Source organism: Eumetopias jubatus, unplaced genomic scaffold (assembly GCF_037043125.1).
Source record: "Eumetopias jubatus isolate StellerSeaLion01/CBP00866 unplaced genomic scaffold, mEumJub1_p1.0 scaffold_10, whole genome shotgun sequence".
Lineage (NCBI taxonomy): Eukaryota > Metazoa > Chordata > Mammalia > Carnivora > Otariidae > Eumetopias > Eumetopias jubatus.
The window spans coordinates 13,711,543-13,733,300 of NW_028274816.1; the positions used below are offsets into that span (position 1 = coordinate 13,711,543).

General features: G+C 44.8%; 1 protein-coding gene across 4 annotated transcripts in view; it reads right to left on the reverse strand.

The window, feature by feature from the left end:
* Window positions 1-5,701: 5,701 nt before the first annotated feature.
* The window catches only part of CSNK2A2 (casein kinase 2 alpha 2), a 37,737-nt gene continuing 21,680 nt past the window's right edge, over window positions 5,702-21,758 (reverse strand). For 2 of the 4 annotated variants that reach the window (XM_088027405.1, XM_028094365.2), the window contains 7 exons: window positions 21,573-21,632; window positions 16,511-16,594; window positions 15,617-15,727; window positions 15,254-15,355; window positions 14,611-14,711; window positions 13,644-13,792; window positions 7,693-11,988 (listed from right to left, as the gene is read on the reverse strand). In XM_088027405.1, coding sequence (XP_087883531.1) covers window positions 11,912-11,988; window positions 13,644-13,792; window positions 14,611-14,711; window positions 15,254-15,355; window positions 15,617-15,727; window positions 16,511-16,594; window positions 21,573-21,632 — 684 coding nt within the window. In that variant the 3' untranslated portion in view covers window positions 7,693-11,911. Of the gene's footprint in view, window positions 6,154-7,692; window positions 11,989-13,643; window positions 13,793-14,610; window positions 14,712-15,253; window positions 15,356-15,616; window positions 15,728-16,510; window positions 16,595-21,572; window positions 21,633-21,758 lie in introns of those variants that run through there. The other 2 variants (XM_028094374.2, XM_028094390.2) reach the window with 2 other exon arrangements.

Genomic DNA, 21,758 nt, shown 5'->3' on the forward strand with positions numbered 1-21,758 from the left:
TGTTAGATTTCAAAGTCGATTGTGATTATGGCCTTGGCTACAGTAAAGGTGATTTGATCCAAGGTTTGGAGAACATAAATTAGTGAGTTGGCTCCATTGTAGACTTAATTTTGGTATGCTTTTTTCAGGTGCAGACTGTGTCTTCTGTGTATGTATCTCAGCATCTACACAGTATCACCATCATGGCAGACACAGGATGGTTGGATGCGTAGACTAGAGCCAAATGGTCATCTCTGACATTTACTTTTGTTTCAAAGGTAATGCAGACCAAATTAACCTAAAACCACAGATGTCTCTCACAGAAAAACGCATTAAACACTATAATTCTTTAAGATTGTTTTCCCTTCATCAACATGAAGTCATGTAATGACAAAACACAAGAAAAATCTTGCTAATGAATTGTTTCCTTCAATGATTTCTATAATTAGAATGGGGTGGATGAGTCAGTTAAAAAAGTAATACATAGAAAGGAAGCAGAATTTACTGAGGCAGTAAAGGGATTCCGATCTGGGTAGTGGGTGAGGAAGCTCAATTAATGCAAATCAGGCCATTAAGAACTTCAGAAGCGGTAACAATCCTAACCATCATCAAGTGAGGTATAAGATCGGGGGTGGTCTTGAAAACCCCATTACTACTGCAAGGGGCTTAGTTTGTTTACCTGAAATTTGGGTAAAATCATTGCAGAAGTATCAAACAGTACTTGACCAGCCCAGAATCTCGAACCATGAATGTATCACAGTCCTCAGTTTAGATAGGTTACCTTGGTAGGATATCAAAACATACTCAGAGATTATGGCAAGTAAATCAAACCCATGGTATCAGTAACCTATGTCAAAGTGAGGAATAAGTTTCTGATTATTGTGGTATTTTGTTATTTAAGATAAATGTATTAGAGAATCTGATACTTTGAATTTAATTTGAAATACTTAAAGGAATGTGAAATTAGATCTACGATTTTAATTTTTAAAAATGTTGAAAACATTTTAAGTTTATAAACACTGTTTAAAGATTTTGATTTATTAAATCTATGAGTTTAAGTTTGTTCATATTTGAATGCTTAGGAAGACTTCACCCAACTTTAGGTCTTTCCTATTAGGTATCGCAAATGTTTGTGGAAATCAGATTAAATATGTGGTTGACTCTGAAATGTCTAGGGAAACTAGATTAGGTGTACAAGCAATGTTTACAGTTTAACCCATTAAGTTTTGAGTTGATTGAGCATCAATCCAGGAATAAGCAAAAGTGTTTATATACAAAACTAACAAGTTTGTAGTTACAACAAGATTTGGAAATTAATGTTAAGAACACAAAGTAGATTTTAAATGTACAGGTTTAATAACTAAGGTATTAGAAACACCAGTAATTGTGTTTTTAATATCTTTTCAGTGTGCAAAGTCTTTGGTCAGACACCAGAACCCAGTGGACAGTGTTCGTTCCTGTCAGAGCCGAGAAACTGAACACTGGCCTCTGAGAGACACAGGGACTTGCCACACACTGCAAGGCAGAGTTTATGCCCTACCCCTCCTTGCTGATCGGGATGGGAAGGTATAGCAATGAGGGGAGTAGTTGTGCCTGGAGAATCACCCTTTAGCTGGGAGCAAAGATGGAAGTTCCAAGCAGCCTTGGAACTGGGTATTCAGCTGGTGGATAGAGGACCACTGCATGCCAGCACCAGTGGTTATATCCAAAGACCATCAGTCCGACGACTTCAGTAAAAGATGCAGTGGTGGGCAGATGAGGCTCCTGCTCATCCGAGAGTGAAGTTCAAATGGGACTCTGTTGGGCCCCTGCACGTTATTTTTAAAAAATTTTTTGTTATGTTAATCACCATACATTACATCATTAGTTTTGGATGTAGTGTTCCATGATTCATTGTTTGTGCATAACACCCAGTGCTCCACGCAGAACGTGCCCTCTTTAATACCCATCACCAGGCTAACCCATCCCCCCACCCCCCTCCCCTCTAGAACCCTGTTTGTTTTTCAGAGTCCATCGTCTCTCATGGTTGGTCTCCCCCTCCGATTTCCCCCACTCATTCTTCCCTTCCTTTTTTTTTTTTTTTTTAACATATATTGCATTATTTGTTTCAGAGGTACAGATCTGTGATTCAACAGTCTTGCACAATTCACAGCACTCGCCATAGCATATACCCTCCCCAATGTCTATCACCCAGCCACCCCATCCCTCCCACCTCCCCCACCACTCCAGCAACCCTCAGTTTGTTTCCTGAGATTAAAAATTCCTCATATCAGTGAGGTCATATGATACATGTCTTTCTCTGATTGACTTATTTCACTCAGCATGACACCCTCCAGTTCCATCCACGTCGTTGCAAATGGCAAGATCTCATTCCTTTTGATGGCTGCATAATATTCCATTGTGTATATATACCACATCTTCTTTATCCATTCATCTGTCGATGGACATCTTGGCTCTTTCCACAGTTTGGCTATTGTGGACATTGCTGCTATAAACATTGGGGTGCATGTACCCCTTCGAATCCCTACATTTGTATCTTTGTGGTAAATACCCAGTAGCCCCTGCATGTTATTTTTAAAATTTATTTTTTAATTCACATACAGTAAAATGTACTTTTTTGGGGGGGGTGTACAGTTTTGACAAAGGCACCGAGTCATACAACCATCGCCATATTTAGGATACAGACAGTTCCATCAACCCCCAAATTTCCTCCTGTTATCACCTCCCAACCGCCATGATGAATCCCTGGCAACCACAGTTCTGTTCTCCATTTCCTACATTTTGCCTTTCCCAGAACGTCACATAAATGGAATTAGTAAGTAGCCTTTTGAGTCTGACTTCTTCACTTAGTACCATGCGTCTGAAATGCACATTTTAAAAGCTTGCTGCATATTCCTCAAAGTGTTGCTCCACCATTCTACACCCACCCCTCTGCCCAGGGATATTTTATAACACTTGCCAGCCCCCTGCATGCTTACTTTTGAAGGCTTCCCAACAGCATTTCAAATATATTAAAAGGTAGCCATTTTTCATATTTAAGGTTACTTTTCCCCTGTGTTTTCTTGAAAAGATCTTTAAAAATTGCTTTTGAAATTACTTGATTTGGTGATTGCGACACTTCACTATTATGAAAAAATATTTGTTTTAAGCAGATAACAATGAAGCTCATAGGATTGGAAAGACATGTAATTACATTTATTAATTTTTATTTTGTAACTTTCTTATGGGAGCCCCAACACCTTTTTCTTTTTACAGGTCTCAAACATTCCTGCTTCCCTGGAAAGCTCAAAGACTGGGCACCGTGTCCCAAGTGCCTAACAGAGTCCTACAAGAATTGCACGGCTAAAGGCATCATGGTTCCAACCTACACCAGTGAGGGAAGGAAAGAGAAGGCTGCTTTCTCTGAATCATGGCAATGCCCTAAGACAAAGCAAAACATATGGCACAGTAATTCCTTTTTAGGATTTTATCTCACAAACACGATGTACTGTGTAAAAATGTATGTGCAAATGTGTTCACTGCAGCAGTACTGGTAATAGCTCTGCTGAGAGTCTATCATCAGTCAGAGATTGCTTTGCCTGTGGTTTGTCACACACAGGGACACCACCCAGCCACGAGAGCAGGTGAGGTAGATCTGTATGTGCTAACAGTGAAATTGTCACAACTCAGGGAAAACACAAGTTACAAAAAAAGAATGTATAGCCTGGTGACATATCTGTAAAAATAAAAATTGTCATGATTTTTTAACTGTTAGTAAACATGAAGGAAAAAAATTGCAAGATATACGCCAAATGTAACCACAGCTACCTCCAAAGGAAGAAAGAGTTTTCGTATGCGTGTGTGTGTGACGGGATGGTGGGGGGGGTGCGGTGGGGGAAGGCTTTCATGATTGACTTTTAGGTAACATTCGAATTTTTTGCCATGAGCATATTATTACTTTGGTGGTCAGAAAAGTTAAACAAACATTACTTTAAACAGCCCAAGCTCAAGCAGGAGCATTGACAAGATGTGAATCGATGTTCTGGATTTCCAAGCACGTTGTGGATGAGCTTTATAGACTGTTTTTGGGTAAGCAGGTCCCTTGTCCCCTTCTCTCAAGGTCAAAAAAGCCTAAGCAAAAACTCCTCCTTTCCCTTCATTCCACTAACTCTCTCCCACCCAGTAGTAATCATCCACAAAAAAGACACTTATCTGATACGCTTGAGAGGTTTCTGGAAAACAAGACTTTCCCACGGGGAAGTTAAAGAGCACCTTGGTTGAGAAGATAAATGGGGAGCTAGCATTCAAGTTCTGCATGGCATCTAAGAATTCCCAAGTCAATCAACACCTACTCTGAAGTGACCCTTCTCATCTGGGAAGGCTCTCAAATGCCGGCAGGTCAACACGGAGGTGATGTGCCATGTAGATAAACGTGCACACACAAAGCACCATGTCTGTAGGAGCTTCGGGGGTGTGCTCATTATATCAAGGTATGGAGAGACCGTCCCCCAGAGTCCTGGGAGGCCACGAGAAATTTGCAGAGCCTTGAGTCAAAAGGGCCGCGTGAGAGAGCCTGCTTGAGAAAACCAGGCCTGCGATGCTGTTGGAAAGTCCCAAGTCCATCCACTCGGTGTCCTGTTGGCCTTACAAAGTCGGCTGGCAGTGGGCTTGCAGGCCCTCCTTGCTGGTGTCCGGGGGCCAGGCACAGTCTAGGGCTCCCACACCTGTGGAACTGCTTGGATACGACAGAGGCTGCTCCAAGGGACACTGACGCCGTGGCGACCCTGAGGGGCCTCTTTGCTTTCCCCCCACAACTGCTTCAGAAACTGTGAGTGTCCACACCTGGGTTCCCACAGTCACCTGTTCGGGACAAGCAGCAAAGACAGAAGAAGGAATATTGTGGGACCAAGTGGCTTTTGTGGGGAACTAGTGGGCGCCCCCGCGCCGCGTGGGCATCGGGGTCTGCCCGGCACTCCTGCTCGTGACAGGCTGTGGGAGGGCGCAGGCCACAGCCAGAGGCAAAGCTGGGCGGCCACCAGGTTGAGGCTGCTTTGACCTCCCCGCTGCACGGCTGTCCTGGGACGGCAGGCCTGAGGGAGCTGGGGAAGGCTGGTTTGTAAAGTGGGTCTCGTTTTCACTTAACAAATCTAACCAGTGCTTCAATCGCACCCTCTCTCACAGCCGACCAGGCCGCTTTTCCTTCCAGCTCATGGGAGCTTCTGAAGGCCACGAGAAGCAGCCCTTGGATCTGGACCTGAGACCCCTAACCCATTCCCTGCTGCACGACCGCAGGCTCAACCAGCCTCCAAGGTAAGACGCTTTTCCAGAAGGGGCCAGGGGGAAGGGGGGCAGGATGGCAAGGTAGAATGAACCATGGAGACCCCAGCGATAGGAAAGCAAATAAGGGGCTAAGGCATCTCCCGGAGATCACTAGAGGTGACATTTGTTTACCGCCTAGTCACTGGGTTAGAAGGAAGGGTCAAGGCAAAACATGGCTCTCCTGGCTCGCCCCGTCTACTGGAGTCACCTGCAGTTTGCCCCATTCCCAGGAGTAGTCAACGATACCTGTTCAACTTCTCATCTCTGGTCAAGAGCTTCCTTCAAACTGGCCCTCCTCACCTCCGGGACTCCCCCTGCTTTCCTCTGGCTAGAACCTGGCACGAATGCTCTTCTATTTCACTCAGTCCTCTGTGGCCACGGGTCTCGGTTCATGGCCCCTTCCACACTGAAAACTCTCCATACATTTCTTTTAAAACCTTTTATTCAATAATATATACTTTTAAAATTATAATATGTAACTGCCCATCATGCCATAGGTTGCCCCCGTGCCCCCACTGTGGAGTCTGTGGTCGGCTAGTTACCGTGGTCTGCTGGAAAAACAGGTGGCCACAGGCTGAGTCAAGGGGGCGCAGGGGGGCAACAGTAACCAACAACCATTTTGCATACCCTTCACATTTCCCATGCTTTCTGGGTCAGGAGGAAGTCAACAGGAAGCCAAAGGCGTGTGAACCTTTTACATTCGGAAGTGAGGTTTGATATACGGTGGTGGGCTGCCCTTCGGTTGGTCTGGTTCGTGCTGGCCAAACCTGCCACCATTTTGTGTCTGCTCACGGAACGTGATCTCTCTACACACGTTAAGACGTTTGATTTGGTTCTTGTTCTGCTTATGGAAAAGTGGGAGGAACCGCAACAGACCTGGGGAGAGAGACGGGAGGAGGGGAAAGACGGCATTAATCAATCTGACCCGGAGTGAGGACAGGCCTTCACTTGCCTGTGGCTTCCTTCTCTGGAAGAGTGCTGGGAGCAGTGTGCAAGCTGGACTTTCCCATGCCACTTTGTGGAAAACCTAGTAAGAGCTAACTTTATGGTCTCAGGTTTCAAGCAATACCCTCTTCCTTCCTCCTGTGATCACCACTCACAGAGGCGGTCTCAGGCACGGTCTTCTGGGAAGAGCAAGGGGAAAGCTCCGGACATGGCGTGTGTTCCCCAAGCCTCCCCACCTCTTGGGTCCAGAACACGGATTTAGAAGCATGGAGGCCTCTTGACCATTCTGCGCCAGCCGAGCCACAAGCTCAGCAGTCCAACTCCAGATCCCCATCAGCCCTGACCCAATTTACTCAGGACATCTCGGGACTAATAATCAGATGACTGTATTTACGCCGGCAAAGTGCCAAGTCCACTAATAAACAAAGAGCAAAAAGGGAGCTCAAGTATTTTTTAACTCTCCCCTGGGAGCAGCAGTGTGGCATGGCCTGAAAACCCCGTTTCTCCTTCCATGTCCAGCCCAGTGAAGTGGGCGGTTGAGAGGCCAGCAGCAGAATTCTAGAAGCAATGTCTCAGAGATGGGCACTACAGCAAAAGGACTGTGCCTCCGGGAAGCAGTCACAGAAACATCGTTTCATGAAAACTTTCCCTGGGTCAAGGAAGGGTTCTATGTTCTTGATAAAGGCCACATGGCGCAGGTTAAGAAAAGAAGGACTATTTGCCTTTAAGCACTTCAGCAACTGATTTCCAAGCGTCCAGCACCACAGAGGGATCCGTCAGGGAAAAGCACACTAATTAAAGACACCACCATCTGCCAAATGCAGACACACAATAGCGTGTGCCTGCTTGTGATGCACGGAATGGGGGCGGGGAGAGAGGTTCATCAACGCAGAGCACTCTGCCACAGAGGTGAAAGTTGGGCACTGAAATGGGCCAATCCCAGAAGCAGGTGCCCAAGGGAGAAGCAAGTACCAAGGAACCGCAGTGCCCCACTGGGACACCACTCTGGCCCCGCCTCTCTCGATAAAGCAAAGTTCCACACGAAGGTGGGGATTCACTGCATCCCCCATACATGCATCTTTGCAGTTCAAGGTGTACCCCGCCTCTCCCCCAAGACACAGGAAACGCAAGCCTAAGGTCCCCAGAGCAGTGGCTGGTCTCCCGCTTGGGAAGGTGGTGGTTATCAACATTTTTATTTATGAAAACAAGCTTGAACACGGCATTTGTCTTTTGTCTAAGGGCAGCAGGGCATCAGTCATACATCAATCATCCAGGGATACAAAGAGGTGGCCAAGTGTGTCGGAAGTGGTCACTTGGAAAGGATCACAACCCAGGCAGTAGTGCTTTTCTGCAAACAGAAGGAAAGAGTTGGCTCCACGGGTCTTGAAGATTTATCCAAGCTTTCCATGGGGTGTCAAGATTTCTGTCCCAACCTCTTAGTTACCATTTACAGCAAGAAAAGCCAGCAAGTGCAAAACTGTTAATTTATTGATTCAATGAAAGTTTTTTTTTGAACAATCCCCAATACATGCAGTTCAGGATTAAGTATCACATTTGTAGCACATTGTTGAGTCTCTACACAGAAGTACTCATCTCATCAGCTGTATAACCCATCACATCACTTTCCCCAGCCTCTACGGCACCTGCTCGTAGTTGTTTCCATGAACACATCCATAGAGCTCAAAAGTATATGTTATTACTGGTTTTCTTGGCCAGATGTTGCACCACCAGCTCCCCTCCCCCACTCCCACCCTGGGGTTAGTTTTTTAAAAGCAGGACATTATGCCATCTTAGATTGATTAAGCTCGCTGACAAACTCTGGCCTCTTGTGTGCTCCTGTGGACCCTGCTTTTGCTTTTGGAAGGGCTTAGATTTCAGTGACCTTAACTCCGCTCCATTATTATCCACCCTTATTTATTGTAGGCGGGAAGTTTGCTTTTTCCTGTGGGTGCTCATGCAGTAACACAGGTTTCTAAACAAATCGTGTGGTCTGAACTGGCATTAAGGGAAACGGCTAAGTGGGCTCTCTTAGAACCATTTCAATGCATATATAAAAATTCTTCCAATTGCTGCTTGTGTTCCCCAAATAGTTTTGCTTCCATCCTTACTACAGCACCTGGGAGAATCTAAGTCATTTCCCTGAGTAGGTGTGGGCTGAGACCCACGGCCGCCAGCTCTCTGGGACTGGGCATCTGCCTCAAGGGCACCACCTTCCAGTCCCGATGGAACCACTCCAGGCATCGTGCCGATCTCAGGACCCAATTCCAGCTCACGAAGGTGGTGCCCCCTCTCTCAAGAAGTCACGCTCCCTCAAGATCTACCCTTTTCTTATTGGTTCCCTTTCTTTTAACCACCTCCTGCCTGAGCCCCCAAGGATTACAAGCTCTTCTGCCTTCTCCAGCCAAGCAGTCTGAGTCCCCTCGTTCTCTGCAAGGGAACACTATAGCTTTGAGCCTTGTGAGCAGTCATGTGCTAGAGAATGTCTGTTAGAACTGGCGCGGCGGCCGGTATGTAGGCGCCTGCCTCAGACAGCCGCCATCGGCTCTGCTGTCATTGGTGAGAAGACCCAGGAATGCTTGGTCTGCACTGTCTGCTTGGCTTCTCCCACCCAGTCCCCTCCCACAGGGACGGGACAGGAGCGGGCAGCTGATACGATCCAGGGGAGAGCGAACTGCAAGCAAGCTGCAGATGAAAAGATCGCTTGGCATGTCATCAGTTCTGCTCTCGCCATGGGGCTTGTCAGCTGAAGCCAAGCCTTGCACTTATGCTCACTTGTGGCCCATCAGCCCTGACAGACCGTCTGTATTTGGCATAAGAACTTTTTGTTCTCACCATACCAGGCCTATGTTGTTGAACACAGGCAGGACCTGAGATGATAGTGTAACACTACCCTGTTCCCCACATTTTTTGCTTTTCTTTAGGAAATAACTAAGTCCTTATCATAGGCACTTTTAACCAGTTATAAGGTAACAAAGCAAACAAAATGGCTAATCAAAAATACTGAGATGAACTTAAATAATCTGCTGACCGAAAAGGGTATTGGGTGGGTAAATATACCATAGCTGAGTCTGAGAGCAGACTCCCACTCATTCATTCACACACACTCACTCACTCACACACACTCTCTCTCTCCTTCTTCTTTCCCTGCCCCCTCCCCCCACCCACTTTTGGAACTCTCCATGACCATCTCCTAGCCCAGGTTAAGTACTCTGAAATCTTGGGGGAGCTAGGTCCATCTGGCCACAAGATGGCTCTGGAGATGGTTAAGAGAAAAGGTCTGGACTGGACTCACTTCGGTTTGGGAAAGAACAACCTACAGCTAGCTAGCTAGCTAGCCAGCCAGCCAGCCAGCCAGCCAGCCAGGTGTCAAGACCAGACTCAGAAAGGGGCGAGCATTTTAAACTCAGTCGTGCTGTCTAAGGCAGAAAGAGAAATGGAAAGTATAGGTGGTGGAGAAGCAAACCATGCATAAAAAGAATTATTCCTGTGTCAGAGCTGCAGTCACGGAGCCCCAGGAAAGGCAGGTTAGTTGTGTCTGCACCGACTAAACCATGATTAATGGACAGAGGCAGTACACCCATCACCTGACTATACTCCTCTAGATGCTTTCACTGCCTCTGGGGAACCCAAGGGGAAGAAACGGGGTTACTACTTCACCAAGACCCTCCAGTATGCTCCCCCTGCCTGGTCCAGACAGGCAACTTTAAAAAAAAAAAAAAAAAAAAAAGTTGGGAGGGGGGAGAGTGACAGAGGAGGAGATGAGAGGTAGGGGGCAAAAAAGACACAAAGTGGCACATCTCCCTGATAATTACCAACAGTGTTGCCTAGAAGGGCACATCAGAAGGCTTCCTTGGCCTGACATACCAATATAGGTCCAGCTGAGAGCTCATGCCGTGGCTTTGACTTTCAAGTAGAACAAATGTATACCTCAATATACAGAATGTGCAATACAGGCAGGTAGTATTGGTATGAGAATCTTACCTAATTGCATTTTCTGGCTTTGGGGACTTATTTTTAATTTTCAATCTGTAAGCTCAACTCTAGTTAAGAGTTTTATTTGCATTTTAAATTCCCACCGACCAAACGACAAAAATACAATCTACATTTAGAGATAGGACCTGCTACCAATACCAGTACAATTTTATTGGAATATGGAATGTAAACAGATGTTTTCAAACAATCTAACCTTATAAAAATGTATGGCATTATTAAATAGCTAATAAAGAAATCCTATGGTCTGATGTGGGTAGACACCTCGAGCTCTAGCCTAGCTGTAAAGTCCCCACAGCTGTGGCATGGCTCTGCCGCTGGGGGAGGGGACTGCTTGCAAACCAGACTGGTGACAAGTCCCCAAAATGAAATCAGCTTGACTGTTTTCTTTTTAAAGCAGAATCTAGCTTCCTTTGCTGACATGAAGGCTGGCACAACGGATCCCGAGCTTTGACACTGGCTCCAGGAACTCCAACTAACCCGCCAGGCCCCTCGTATGATGCTCTGCTCAGTCGTCGGGGAACAGGCTGGCCCTGCACACGACCCCAGTCCCTGCACATGAGAAGGACAGCTCTGCCATCACGTTCACACATGACCTCTCGGGAGTGTCAAAATGCAGCTTACCCTGATTACAGAGGGAAATTGCTTCCCGTGGAGATAAAAAGAGGCAAAAAAGGGTGGGGGGGGGTGGGAGTACATTTTTCTCACCCAATAGCTCATTCCTAAATACATTCTAATAAGATGTTTCTTTCATTCCCCAACCTGCCTGAAGACCGACTTTCCAGCTTTCATTATGGTTGTGATCAAAAAGCCTCTGTTTCAGAGAGGTGCACGAAAACAGGCACACACACTGGGATGTATGTGCTGGGATATGGTGAGGTTTTCCTTACAAGGCTGCAAAAGGAAAAAAAAGGCTACACGGAAAAAATAGCAACAAGATTTTATGGTTAGGCAAATCAACAAAGGTTACAGTGAGCTCCAAGTTATGCACTTCGCATCAAACTTCTGAGGAGACAGATGGACCTGTTCACGGCGTCACAAGGTTTCAAGTGATGCCTGCTGACGGCAAAAGGGGCCTCTTGTGAGTGACTGCAGTTTGCTCCCAAATGAATACACTCGAAAGAAAACTGCAGGGATGAGGTACATTTCCTAGAGAGCTCATGTCATAAAAAAATACATAAAACATGAATTTGTAAAAGAGCTTAAAAAAAAAATACTGTCACTGTTTTAATATCTCCTTTACGTAAATGAGGCTGGTGTGTCAGTATAGACTGCTGACGTTTTGCTAAAACTTGAGCCTGAATCTCACCAAAGGAAACCCAGACCACAGTGGAATAGATAGGAAGTCAGATATTCAGAGCTTGTTGACTGAACGGGTTAATTCAACAGTGGTCTCCTGTTAAATAAAGGTAAATGTACAACAACTCCGAGTCTCTCATCTCCCATGCATTCCAAAGGGAGCGTTCCCTCAGGTCCTGAACTATGTGCATTGTCACGCTGCCGCAGCGGCAACTCCCTGCAGACTAGTACTGGGGGATTTCTTGCTTTTTGACAGTTAGGTCTTTACTCTTCTTTGCATTTAGAAGGAATGACTAGAATTTCTTTTTATCACATTGTAGTTTTCCTTCCAGATTTGTGTTTGGTTGGTTGGATTTATTGGCAAGCATCAATGCCGCATTACCCGTCGCCTTCCAAGTGTTCACCGGGCCGCCGTGAGGCCACTGGAAAGCACAGCATTGTCTGCAGAGGGCTGGGACTGCTCCTTCACCACGGGGTCTGCAAGAGAACAGGATGGAAATCAGGTGAATCTGGGCTGGAAGGTGTGGGAGACACCATCATGAAAAACCCCCCTCCGCAGTGGGGTACAGTGAGATGGACAGACTGACGAGAAAGCCAGGGTCAGAAGGACAAGAGAAATTACAGGACTAAGGTGAGAGAAAAATCAGACACTGAAAAATAATCAGGGGAATCTGCTCTTCTAGTCAGCTCCTGCACTTCCCTCAGAGGGCAAGTTCAACTACGGAGACTCCTGGAGAAGAGAGGCCCACAAACACTGACTTCCCACTGTTCAAAATCACTACTAATCTTTTATGTGTTATTTTCCTTGAATGCTAATGTCAGATCCAACCCCCAATTTCTTCAAACCACGTGCAGTAATGAGCACTTTGGAGCAAAGGAATGAAAAGAGCCATTAGAAGACCTATCAATTTTAAGCGACAGTCATTTGAAACACTTTTTTTTTTTTTATACAGAAGATGTGTATTCAGAAAAGTGGACGGATCATGAATTACATTTTACAAACACCAGATTTCTTAATTGGATCTAACTCAAAAGGGTGAAAATAGCTTCTGGTGCCAGAAATTGGAAAGAGGACCCCTGAGGTGCACTTGTCCGAGGTCTAGAAGGCCAAAGGGTAAAACCTTTCCAATTTGTTGTCTGCTAATGTTTATGGACCAGCAGGTTCAAGATTTATATTATTCAGGTAAGATCTGCTTAATCTTCAGAGGGAAAGAAAAGAAAGGAAGACCGCATACTGGCCAAGCCAACAGACAGGCTGAAGGTTTTCTTCTCCATTCAGAGTGAGCTGAGACGGGTCCCGTAACCTTTATCCCCAGTCTCCTCTGTGCCTGGACTGAGTCATCTTACGTTGCCAGGATTAAGGGGAAAGTTTATTTGAGACATACTTTATTGGGGGGAAGGGCTGTACACATGCAGACAATACACAACCACAGGCATTGAATACACACACGCACTTGGAAGTGAGACCTAAAAATTCTTCAACTGAGGTAGGATTTTAGTGGGGTCTTTTATTTATTTATTTATTTATTTATTTATTTATTTGAGAGAGAGAATGAGAGAGAACGTGGCGGGGGAGGGGGGGGGCAGAGGGAGAAGCAGACTCCCTGCTCAGCAGGGAGCCCGATGCAGGACTCGATCCCAGGACTCCAGGATCATGACCTGAGCCAAAGGCAGACACTTAACCAACTGAACCACCCAGGCACCCTAGTGGGGTCTTTCCAAACCTGCTTTCCTTTCATCAAGTTCCTTTTATTTATTTAACTCATTTCCTTCTTTAAAAATATACTACGGTCACCTCATTACTTTTAACTAGTTTTCTGAGGGGAAAATATCTTCGATTAGGTTTCCACACAGACGTATATATTTGAAAACAATGTTTAGGTACTTGTGGTCTATCAACTCAGGGCCACAGGGAATAGGTCCACAGACCAGACTCAAGCGGAGCTAAGGCAGTGGACAAACACCTCTGCAGATCAAGAAACGGAACTGCAAAGCTGTCTCAACAGTCTAGAACTAATGAGGCCAAATTCCAAGGAAGAGTCAATCCAAATACCTAGAATTCTCTTGACTGGCCTCAAAGATAAAGAACAGAAGAATTTTTTCTTTAATAAATTACACCCCTGGAGACTCACAGAAGTACGGGTGCTCCATGGCCTCTTTGGCAGTCAGTCTCTGTTGATGGTCGTATCGCAGAAGTTTGTCCAGAAGATCTAGAGCCTCGGGGCTGACGAGGTGTCTGTTCTCACTATGGATAAAGTTTTCCCAGCGTTTCCGTGAATGTCTGAGAAGGAAAGGGAAGCATTAGTACCGAGAGTCTATTCAACAAGAATCCTGATGTTACTAGGGCTAAAAGCAACAAAATCTTAGAATACTGACTGCGCTGATTTCAAGCTTGTTAAACCTCCTTCTCACTGGTATCTGCCCCACCCCCAGAGGGCCACTCGCAGCATCCTGAAACAAAAACCGTGCTCTCTGACTGATAAATAAGAGGAGCGAAAACTTCGACATCATGATTTAGTATTGGTGGCACCTTCTTAGATCATTTCTTATGCCTCAGGCTTTTAGTCCATTCTGGCGAGGCACAGAGGAGACAGAGTTATTTTTGTTGTTCAGCAGAAATATTTAGAGATCTAGCCTCAGAAACACAGCGGCTCCATAAAACACTGTTTGAAAATTGTCAGCGCATTTACTTTTCAACACTATTGCACTGTACCTGCAAATATGCTTTAAAATTTGCTACCTTGTAGAAAATACATTACACAGAAGAAAAAAACTATAAATCTCTTAATCAAAAAAGAATCACAGCTTTCTAACATTTTCCAGTAAAATAAGCATATGCTGTATCAGAAAGCTTTTTTCTGTAACAGGATTTTGTCTTCCATTTTCCACTGACTGACAGGTTATCTCTTAGAGAAGTACAATGATCAGAAGACACATGTAAACAATTCCCAAATATCTCAAAGCAAGTTAAAAAAAAATACGGGAAGAAAGGAGGAGACTTCAATTTTGCTATGATTAGCAAGCGATTTTGGTGAACAGTCCCACTTCTGAAATGGGGTACGTTAAAACCCTTGTTCTCTCTCCCTCTCTCTTACTTACTGTCCCAGGATATCGTTGAAGTGTGGATCTAGGTCTATGTGATACTTCTTCAGATACCCATACAGCTCATCTGTACCCAGAACCTTGGCAATGCGAACAAGCTGAAACACAAAACAAACTGACCAAATCACTGAGCACAGAGCTCACTGCAAGCCTGTGAGGATGTTATCCCAAGGCACTGGGGACTTCCACATCACTGAGTCCTCAGGGACCAGATGTAGGCTGGAGCCTGGGGCCGACAGGCGGCAGACCCCAGGACATGGCAGACCCCAGGACACGATGTTCACAGAAATCCAATTTCCAAACTGCCTTTAAAATGGTAACAACTTACAGCAATAATCTCCTAGAAGTTGACCAATTGTGGGGGTGTCACAAGCTAATGACTACAGTCTGGTTTTGTTAGTCAAGGACTGCCTGACTTCTTCACAGACTCACTCTGAAGTTGGGCATAAGAGAGCTTTATCTTTCTCTACGTTTGGGGGGCTGGTAACCACAGACAAAATGTCATGAAACTCTTTATCCTGAAGGAGAACTTAGTGTAGACGCTGAGTGATATTTAGTGGCTCGAGGATAGCACCCCTGTCATAGGACTCCACTTTCTTGGCATGTGCCCCACACGGGGGAAGAGCCAGTGCTTGCTCACCTGGTCGTAGTTGTCCTGTCCATGAAAGAAGGGCTCCTTTCGAAAGATCATGCTTGCTAACATACAGCCCAAACTCCACATGTCCAAGCTGTAATCATACATCTGGGGACATAAGGTCAGCCTGTCAGTTCAGTGAAGGGTATTACAAATGCGTTTCTCTGATCTGGATTTCTAGTCTTCAGCTGACCTTTGCACATATTTTAGAATTCAAAGGAATAAAAAAAAAGTCACGGAGAAAAGTCTGAAATTATCGCTTTAGGCTGGGGTTTTGAATATATCCAAACTGACTGACTAAATAGCAAACAAGGAGAAGCCCCAAGGAAACACACAAAGAAGGCGGAGGTGCTTGGCTAAGAGTTTTACCTGATAGTCCACAAGGAGCTCTGGGCCCTTGAAGTACCTCGAGGCTACACGGACATTGTACTCCTGAGCAGGATGGTAGAACTCCGCCAGACCCCAGTCTATCAGTCGCAGCTACAAACATGACAGAAATTGAACACGTAAAGGAGTGATTCTAGACGCCCATGCCTTAGAACAAGGCCACATCACATTAGCTAACAATTACGTGGGCCACATGAAAAATGTTAGCAAGTGCACTGGCAAAAATTACACTTTCAGCAATTGTGGAAGAGGTCACTTCTAGAGCAGAGCACTCAGAATCTTATGTGCTTTTTCTTTTTTTAAAATTTAAATGATCCTGGCTTATCATCCTGTTCAGATCAATCAAGCTTAAGCTTTTCACTCTGCGTCCGTATCACTAGCGTGTGTAGCACACTCCCCCGTCATTAACAGCCTCCATTATAAGCTCTAGCCACAACTGAAAGGTTTGGGGACGCAGGCCCCAGTCCAGCATTGAAGCACTGCTCCAGCTTTTCGTTCACCTCCTAGTAGCTGATTTGTTTACTCACCAACCAGGGACAACCAGAATTGGATATCAAAAACAGGAGGGACCCAAGTGTACTTTTAAGGCCAGGCAGATTGATTGGTCTGAGGGTCATTAAAAGAAGGAGAAACCATCAGCTGGAGTTTCTTTGCGAGGCCCTCTGGAAAACCATGACCAAAATAAACAAGGGACTACAGTGAGGCTAGGCTGTCTACTTTCCTTGTGTACCATGCTTATGCAAAGTAGAAAGCAACACTGAAGGCTGAAGAAGTAACAGTAACATAAGTCTGCAGTACCACCTAGGTACTGGCCAGTGTTGTGGTCTGCTCTAGGCCTCCCCGGAAAGCCTTGTTGCTTCCTGGCTGCAATGGTACCTTCTTCTGCTGGTGATCTATCATGACATTGTGAGGTTTCACATCCCTGTGCATGATTCCCTTGCTGTGGCAGTAATCCAGAGCCTATGAGATAAGAAAACACAGAGAAAAGTAAGCAAACCATCTACCAACCCCCAATGCAAGCATATTCCTATTATTTGTGACAGCTTGACTTGGATACAGTCTCCCAAGGGTCAGCTTACTGTCTGTAACAGAGGAGAACAGACATGCTTCAGAAGGCCCCCCCCGCCCCCGCTCTCTGTGCACACTAGGCTGGCAGCTGGTGGAAAGGGGGCTATGTTAGGGAGGGGACACGGAGATTCTTCCTACTTAGGTGTTAGTAGGTAACACTTCACCAGCCACCTGGATTTAGAAATCCTACATTAATCTGTTGGTCTAACTCAATGGGTTTAAAACCAGATCTGGGACACTCACTAGAGTCCCTCTCACCATGGTTCAAATGGCACACAAGAGTCCCTGTGGGGATGAACAATGACATCACAACGTGTCATTCAACGTGGCTTGTCTTTTAGCCCAGTCCCCCATGTGTCCGGTCCTTCGAGATTACCAAGTATTCTAGTATTAGTATTTTCTTTTAAAAACAACCCTTGAGCCAGGGGCCTTTAAGAATTCTATTTTTACTCTAAGGGAAGATATTGCTTCCTACAAGATAGATGATATGCAGATAAGATTTTAAGCGTACAAATCAATGATTTCTTTTAGGACATTCACAGCGTTGTGTGACCAGCACCACAATCCAGTCTTGGAACTCTGCCACCATCCCAAGAATTCCCCTTCAGCTTGCCTGTGATCAATCCCCATCCCCCCTTGCCCCCTACCTCAGCCATAACCACAAACCTGCTGTTACTACCGATCTGCCTTTTCTGGGCATTCATTAAATGAAATAATACAATATACAGTATTCTTCTTTCCCTCAGCATAATGTTGTCGAGATTCATCTGTGTTCCCTTTTTCTTGCTGAATAGTATTCCACTGTAAGGCTGTACTAGTCGATGGACATCTGGGTTGTTTCCAGTTTGGGGCTATCATGAATAAAGCTGCTTAGGAATATTCACATACAGGTCTCTGAGAGGACCCAGGCTTTCATTTCTCTTATGCAGATTCTTAAGGGTGGAAGTGCTGAGCTGTCTGTTTACGTCAAACTTTTTAAGAGTCTGCCTAATTGTTTTCCAAACTGCCTGCTCCATTTTACATCCCCAGCAGTCACGTAGGAAGGTTCCAGTTTCGCCACATTCTCGCCAACAACTCGTAACTGGTTCAGCCTTGGGATTATCGCTGTTCTGGTGGGTCTGAAGTGGGACCTCATTGTGGATTTGAATTGTATTTCCTAATTGGGTCATCAAGTTGACATCTTTTTGGGTGTTAGTGATCATCCTGTATCCTCTTTGGATAAATACTGAGTCAAATCTTTTTTACCATTTTTATCTTTTTTTTTTTTTTACCATTTTTTCTTTGGGTGGTTTGTTTTAGATAATACAAAAACTTGCTTCTAATTCTCCCTTTCTGAACATAGTAACTATTCCCATACATTTCAAATTAGGACCTCTGGCTTGTCTTAAAAAGCACTGCAGCCTATCTGAGTCCCATGATTTACTCCTCCGGTAATAATAATCACAGCAACCCATCATCTTGTGCTTCCTACTATGTGCTTGGCACGGAGTGCTTTTAGGGGAGTTTTCCACAGGACAAGATAAGGTTTTTCCACCTTGGCACTGCTGACATTTTGGACTCTGGATAATCCTCTGTTGTGGGGAGCTGTCCTGTACGCTGCAGGGTGTTTAACGGAATCCCTGGCTTCTTCCCACCAGATGCCAGTAGCACTCTTCCCCAGTTGTGACAACCACAAATGGTTCCAGATTTTGCCAAATTGACCTGGTTGAGAACCACTGGACTAGGTCAGAGAACGATCCCCAGGATAAGCATTCCAAGAATAAACAAATTTTGCTTTCCCCAGACACAAAAAAGTAGACATCGTATGATGCTTTATATATGAAGGTTAAAAAACAGCCAAAACTAAACTATGGTGGTAGGAGTGAGAAGAGTATCTTCAGAAAAGGGGATCCTGAAGAGAAGAGAGCCTTCTGGGGTATTCACAATATTCTCTACTAGCCCTGTCCAACAGAACTTTCTGCAATGCCAGGAATATTCTGTATCTGCACTGTCTAATGTGGTAGCCACTAGCCACATGAGGCCACTGAACACTTGAAATGTCGCTGCTGTGATTAAGGAACAGAATTTTAAATTAAAATTTAAATAGCTACCTGTGGGCAACAGCTACTGTACTGGGCAGCAGCACAGTAATATATAAATCTTGGTGAAGGTTTCACTTATGTAAAAACCCAAAAACCTGTACACTTAAGATTTATTCATTTATGGGGGCACCTGGGTGGCTCAGTCGTTAAGCGCCTGCCTTCCGCTCAGGTCATGATTCCAGGGTCCTGGGATCGAGCCCCGCATCAGGCTCCCTGCTCAGCGGGAAGCCTGCTTCTCCCTCTCCCACTCCCCCCGCTTGTGTTCCCTCTCTCTCTGTCAAATAAATAAATAAAATCTTAAAAAAAAAAAAAAGTTTATTCATCTATGGAAGTTCTACTTCAATTTGACTTTTTTCTTTGTTTTGTTTTCATAACAATAGGTGTAGCAAGATTCCACAATGGCTTTGTGGCAGTGCCTTATGAAACCAGGGCTCCTGAGGACAGACCTCCCCGGATCTGAATCAGGAGACCGCATTGTGTACCCAGGAACCACTCAAGAGCCCTCACCTCAATTTCTTCTACATTTTCCATGCAGCAGATTTCCTCTTCCTCATCCCCATTTTGTTCCCCGCCAAAGAGAAAATTTAACAAATGTTGATTCTGTTATTTTGCCTAGTCTTTGCCCAAAGGAATGAACTAATTAGGACCATAATACCTGGGATGTGAGAAACACTTGAGGAGAGCAGAGGCTGAACAAGTACAGTAAGTGAACAGATTCTTTTGCCAAGTTCACTAGTCGAGGACTCCCTGTGGCGTCGCGGACATGGTTTTAAATTCCTTAGGGGAGTTATTTCAGTTTCAAAATCTGGTATTATCTGACCGTTAAGCATGAAAGACATTTTTCAAGCTTCGTTCTGGGGTTCTGTGCCTCATTAGCAGAAAGAAGGCCCTTACTGCCTAGCCGCTACCTCCAAAAAGCAGAAGGGTTATGAGACACACAGTACTGAATGACCAGCCTGTGAAGACCTGTATTATCGGAATGTCTTCACCTGACCTAAGCACAACTGTACCAGGTTATCAATCTTCATCTTTGGTGTGCTAAGTGAAAACCACAAAATCTTAACACCTTACTTAAAAAAAACAACAACAACAACAAAAAAACCAATTGTGAGATTTGGATTGCAGCTCTCATTGGGTGGATGCAGGGGGTTCTCCACAAAGCACCCGCAGGGAAGGAGCTAGCTGGACAGCTCGTAAGACCACAACACTGCAAACCCCTTCCCCACTGACGCCTTCCATTCTGGTCTGGAGAGGACATGCAGAAAGGTGTGATGAACCAAGCTCTACCTTCACGTTTCTGATCTTATTGACAAAGGAAAGACCCATTAGTTTTAAGAGTGGACTCTTAAATCCGCCACCTTGGTACTAATGACAAGTGGTTTGTATAAGCATTTCTAAGAAAACACATTTACCTCACAGAGCTAGTTCTTCAAACCCCCATTCCCTAAAGCTTAGCCTTAATTAAACTTGGGATTTTGTTCAAGTACCTGTTCACAATCCCATCAAAACTCCATCTTGGCAATTTTCTTCAATAATGCCAATAACTTAGTCATCTCTTTCAGAGGTTCTTAACTTGAGAGCCACACCCCCCATAAAACTTTATGTAATACCGTATATTTATACATGCATGGGGGGGGGGAGTTTATATGTTCTCATTAGATTCTTAGTGATCCATGACTCAAAACAAATTAGGAGCTACTCCATTTTATAAGCCATTTTAGAATTCTTTAACTAAGTGCTTACCTAGACAAACTAAAAAAGATCATTCCTCCATCAACCAATAATGCTTCCAAATTTCTGTCTTAGGAGATTACTAAGTCTGCTAGAAGGACCACCCATCACCTCTCCCTTCGTGTCCAGGTCAGTCAGGGCTAGAGGGTAGGCTGGGAAGGGGATTATGAGTGATGGTGAGAGAAAGACGGCCACAAATTCCTGCCCTCCCAGTAGGCATGTCCCTCCACACTGTCATTTTAACGCTCTGCCCATCAAAAGGTGAAGTCTACTTCCCCCCTCCTTGAATCTAGGCTTGGCCAGGATTTGCTTTGGCCAACGGGGCATTAGGAAACAATGATACAAGCAGAGGACTGAAAAGTGCTTACATATCAAACTTTGCCCTCTTGTGCTACTAGGAACCCTGAGACCACCATGGGAAGGAGCAACTTAGACTAACCCCCTGCAGAACGAGCCTTCAGCTATTCCAGCTGCCATCCCAGATATGTGAATGAGGCCATCCTGGAACAATGTGCCCCAGGCAAGCTGACCCAGAAAAAAGACTCACCCACAAAATTAGGAGAAATAATAATTTTTTAAAAAACTGTTAAGTTCTGGGTGATGTGTTATACAGTGAAAACTAATAGTATTAATTAAGGAACAAAAAGAAAACCCAAGGGCCAACAAGAGCTATGAAGGAGGAGCTTCTGATTTCTGACATAATGTTCCTGGTATCTCTTGACTTGGCCATCTTTCTCAGTTCCACTGGAAAGTTTCTATGTAAAGATCCCACAACAGAGATCTCAATGTAAGTTAAAACAAAACAAAAAAAACCCCTTGGGGTGCCTGGCTGGCTCAGTCAGTAGATGATGTGACTCTAGATCTCAGGGTCATGATTTCAAGCCCCATGCTGGGCGTGGAGCCTACTTTAAAAAAAATTAAAAACAAGAACAAAAACAAAACAAATCTCACTAAATTCTCTAAGTATCAAGAAAGAGTGCCTGAGTTCCCTTCATCCTCTCAAAAACTTCTGTAACGAATACACCTGAAAAAATTCACTGCTTATGAATGCCACTTACCTTAAGTAGCTCATACATATAAAACCGGATATCGAAGTCTGTCAGGATCTGGTAAAGTTGCTGGAACAGATTTCAGAAAAGAGAAAGTTAATATAGTCTCATCACATCTTGTCATCCCAAATACTGGTCATCATTCTCTGTAAACTTACAGCTTAAGTCACTAAAGAACCCCAGGACTTTTTTTTT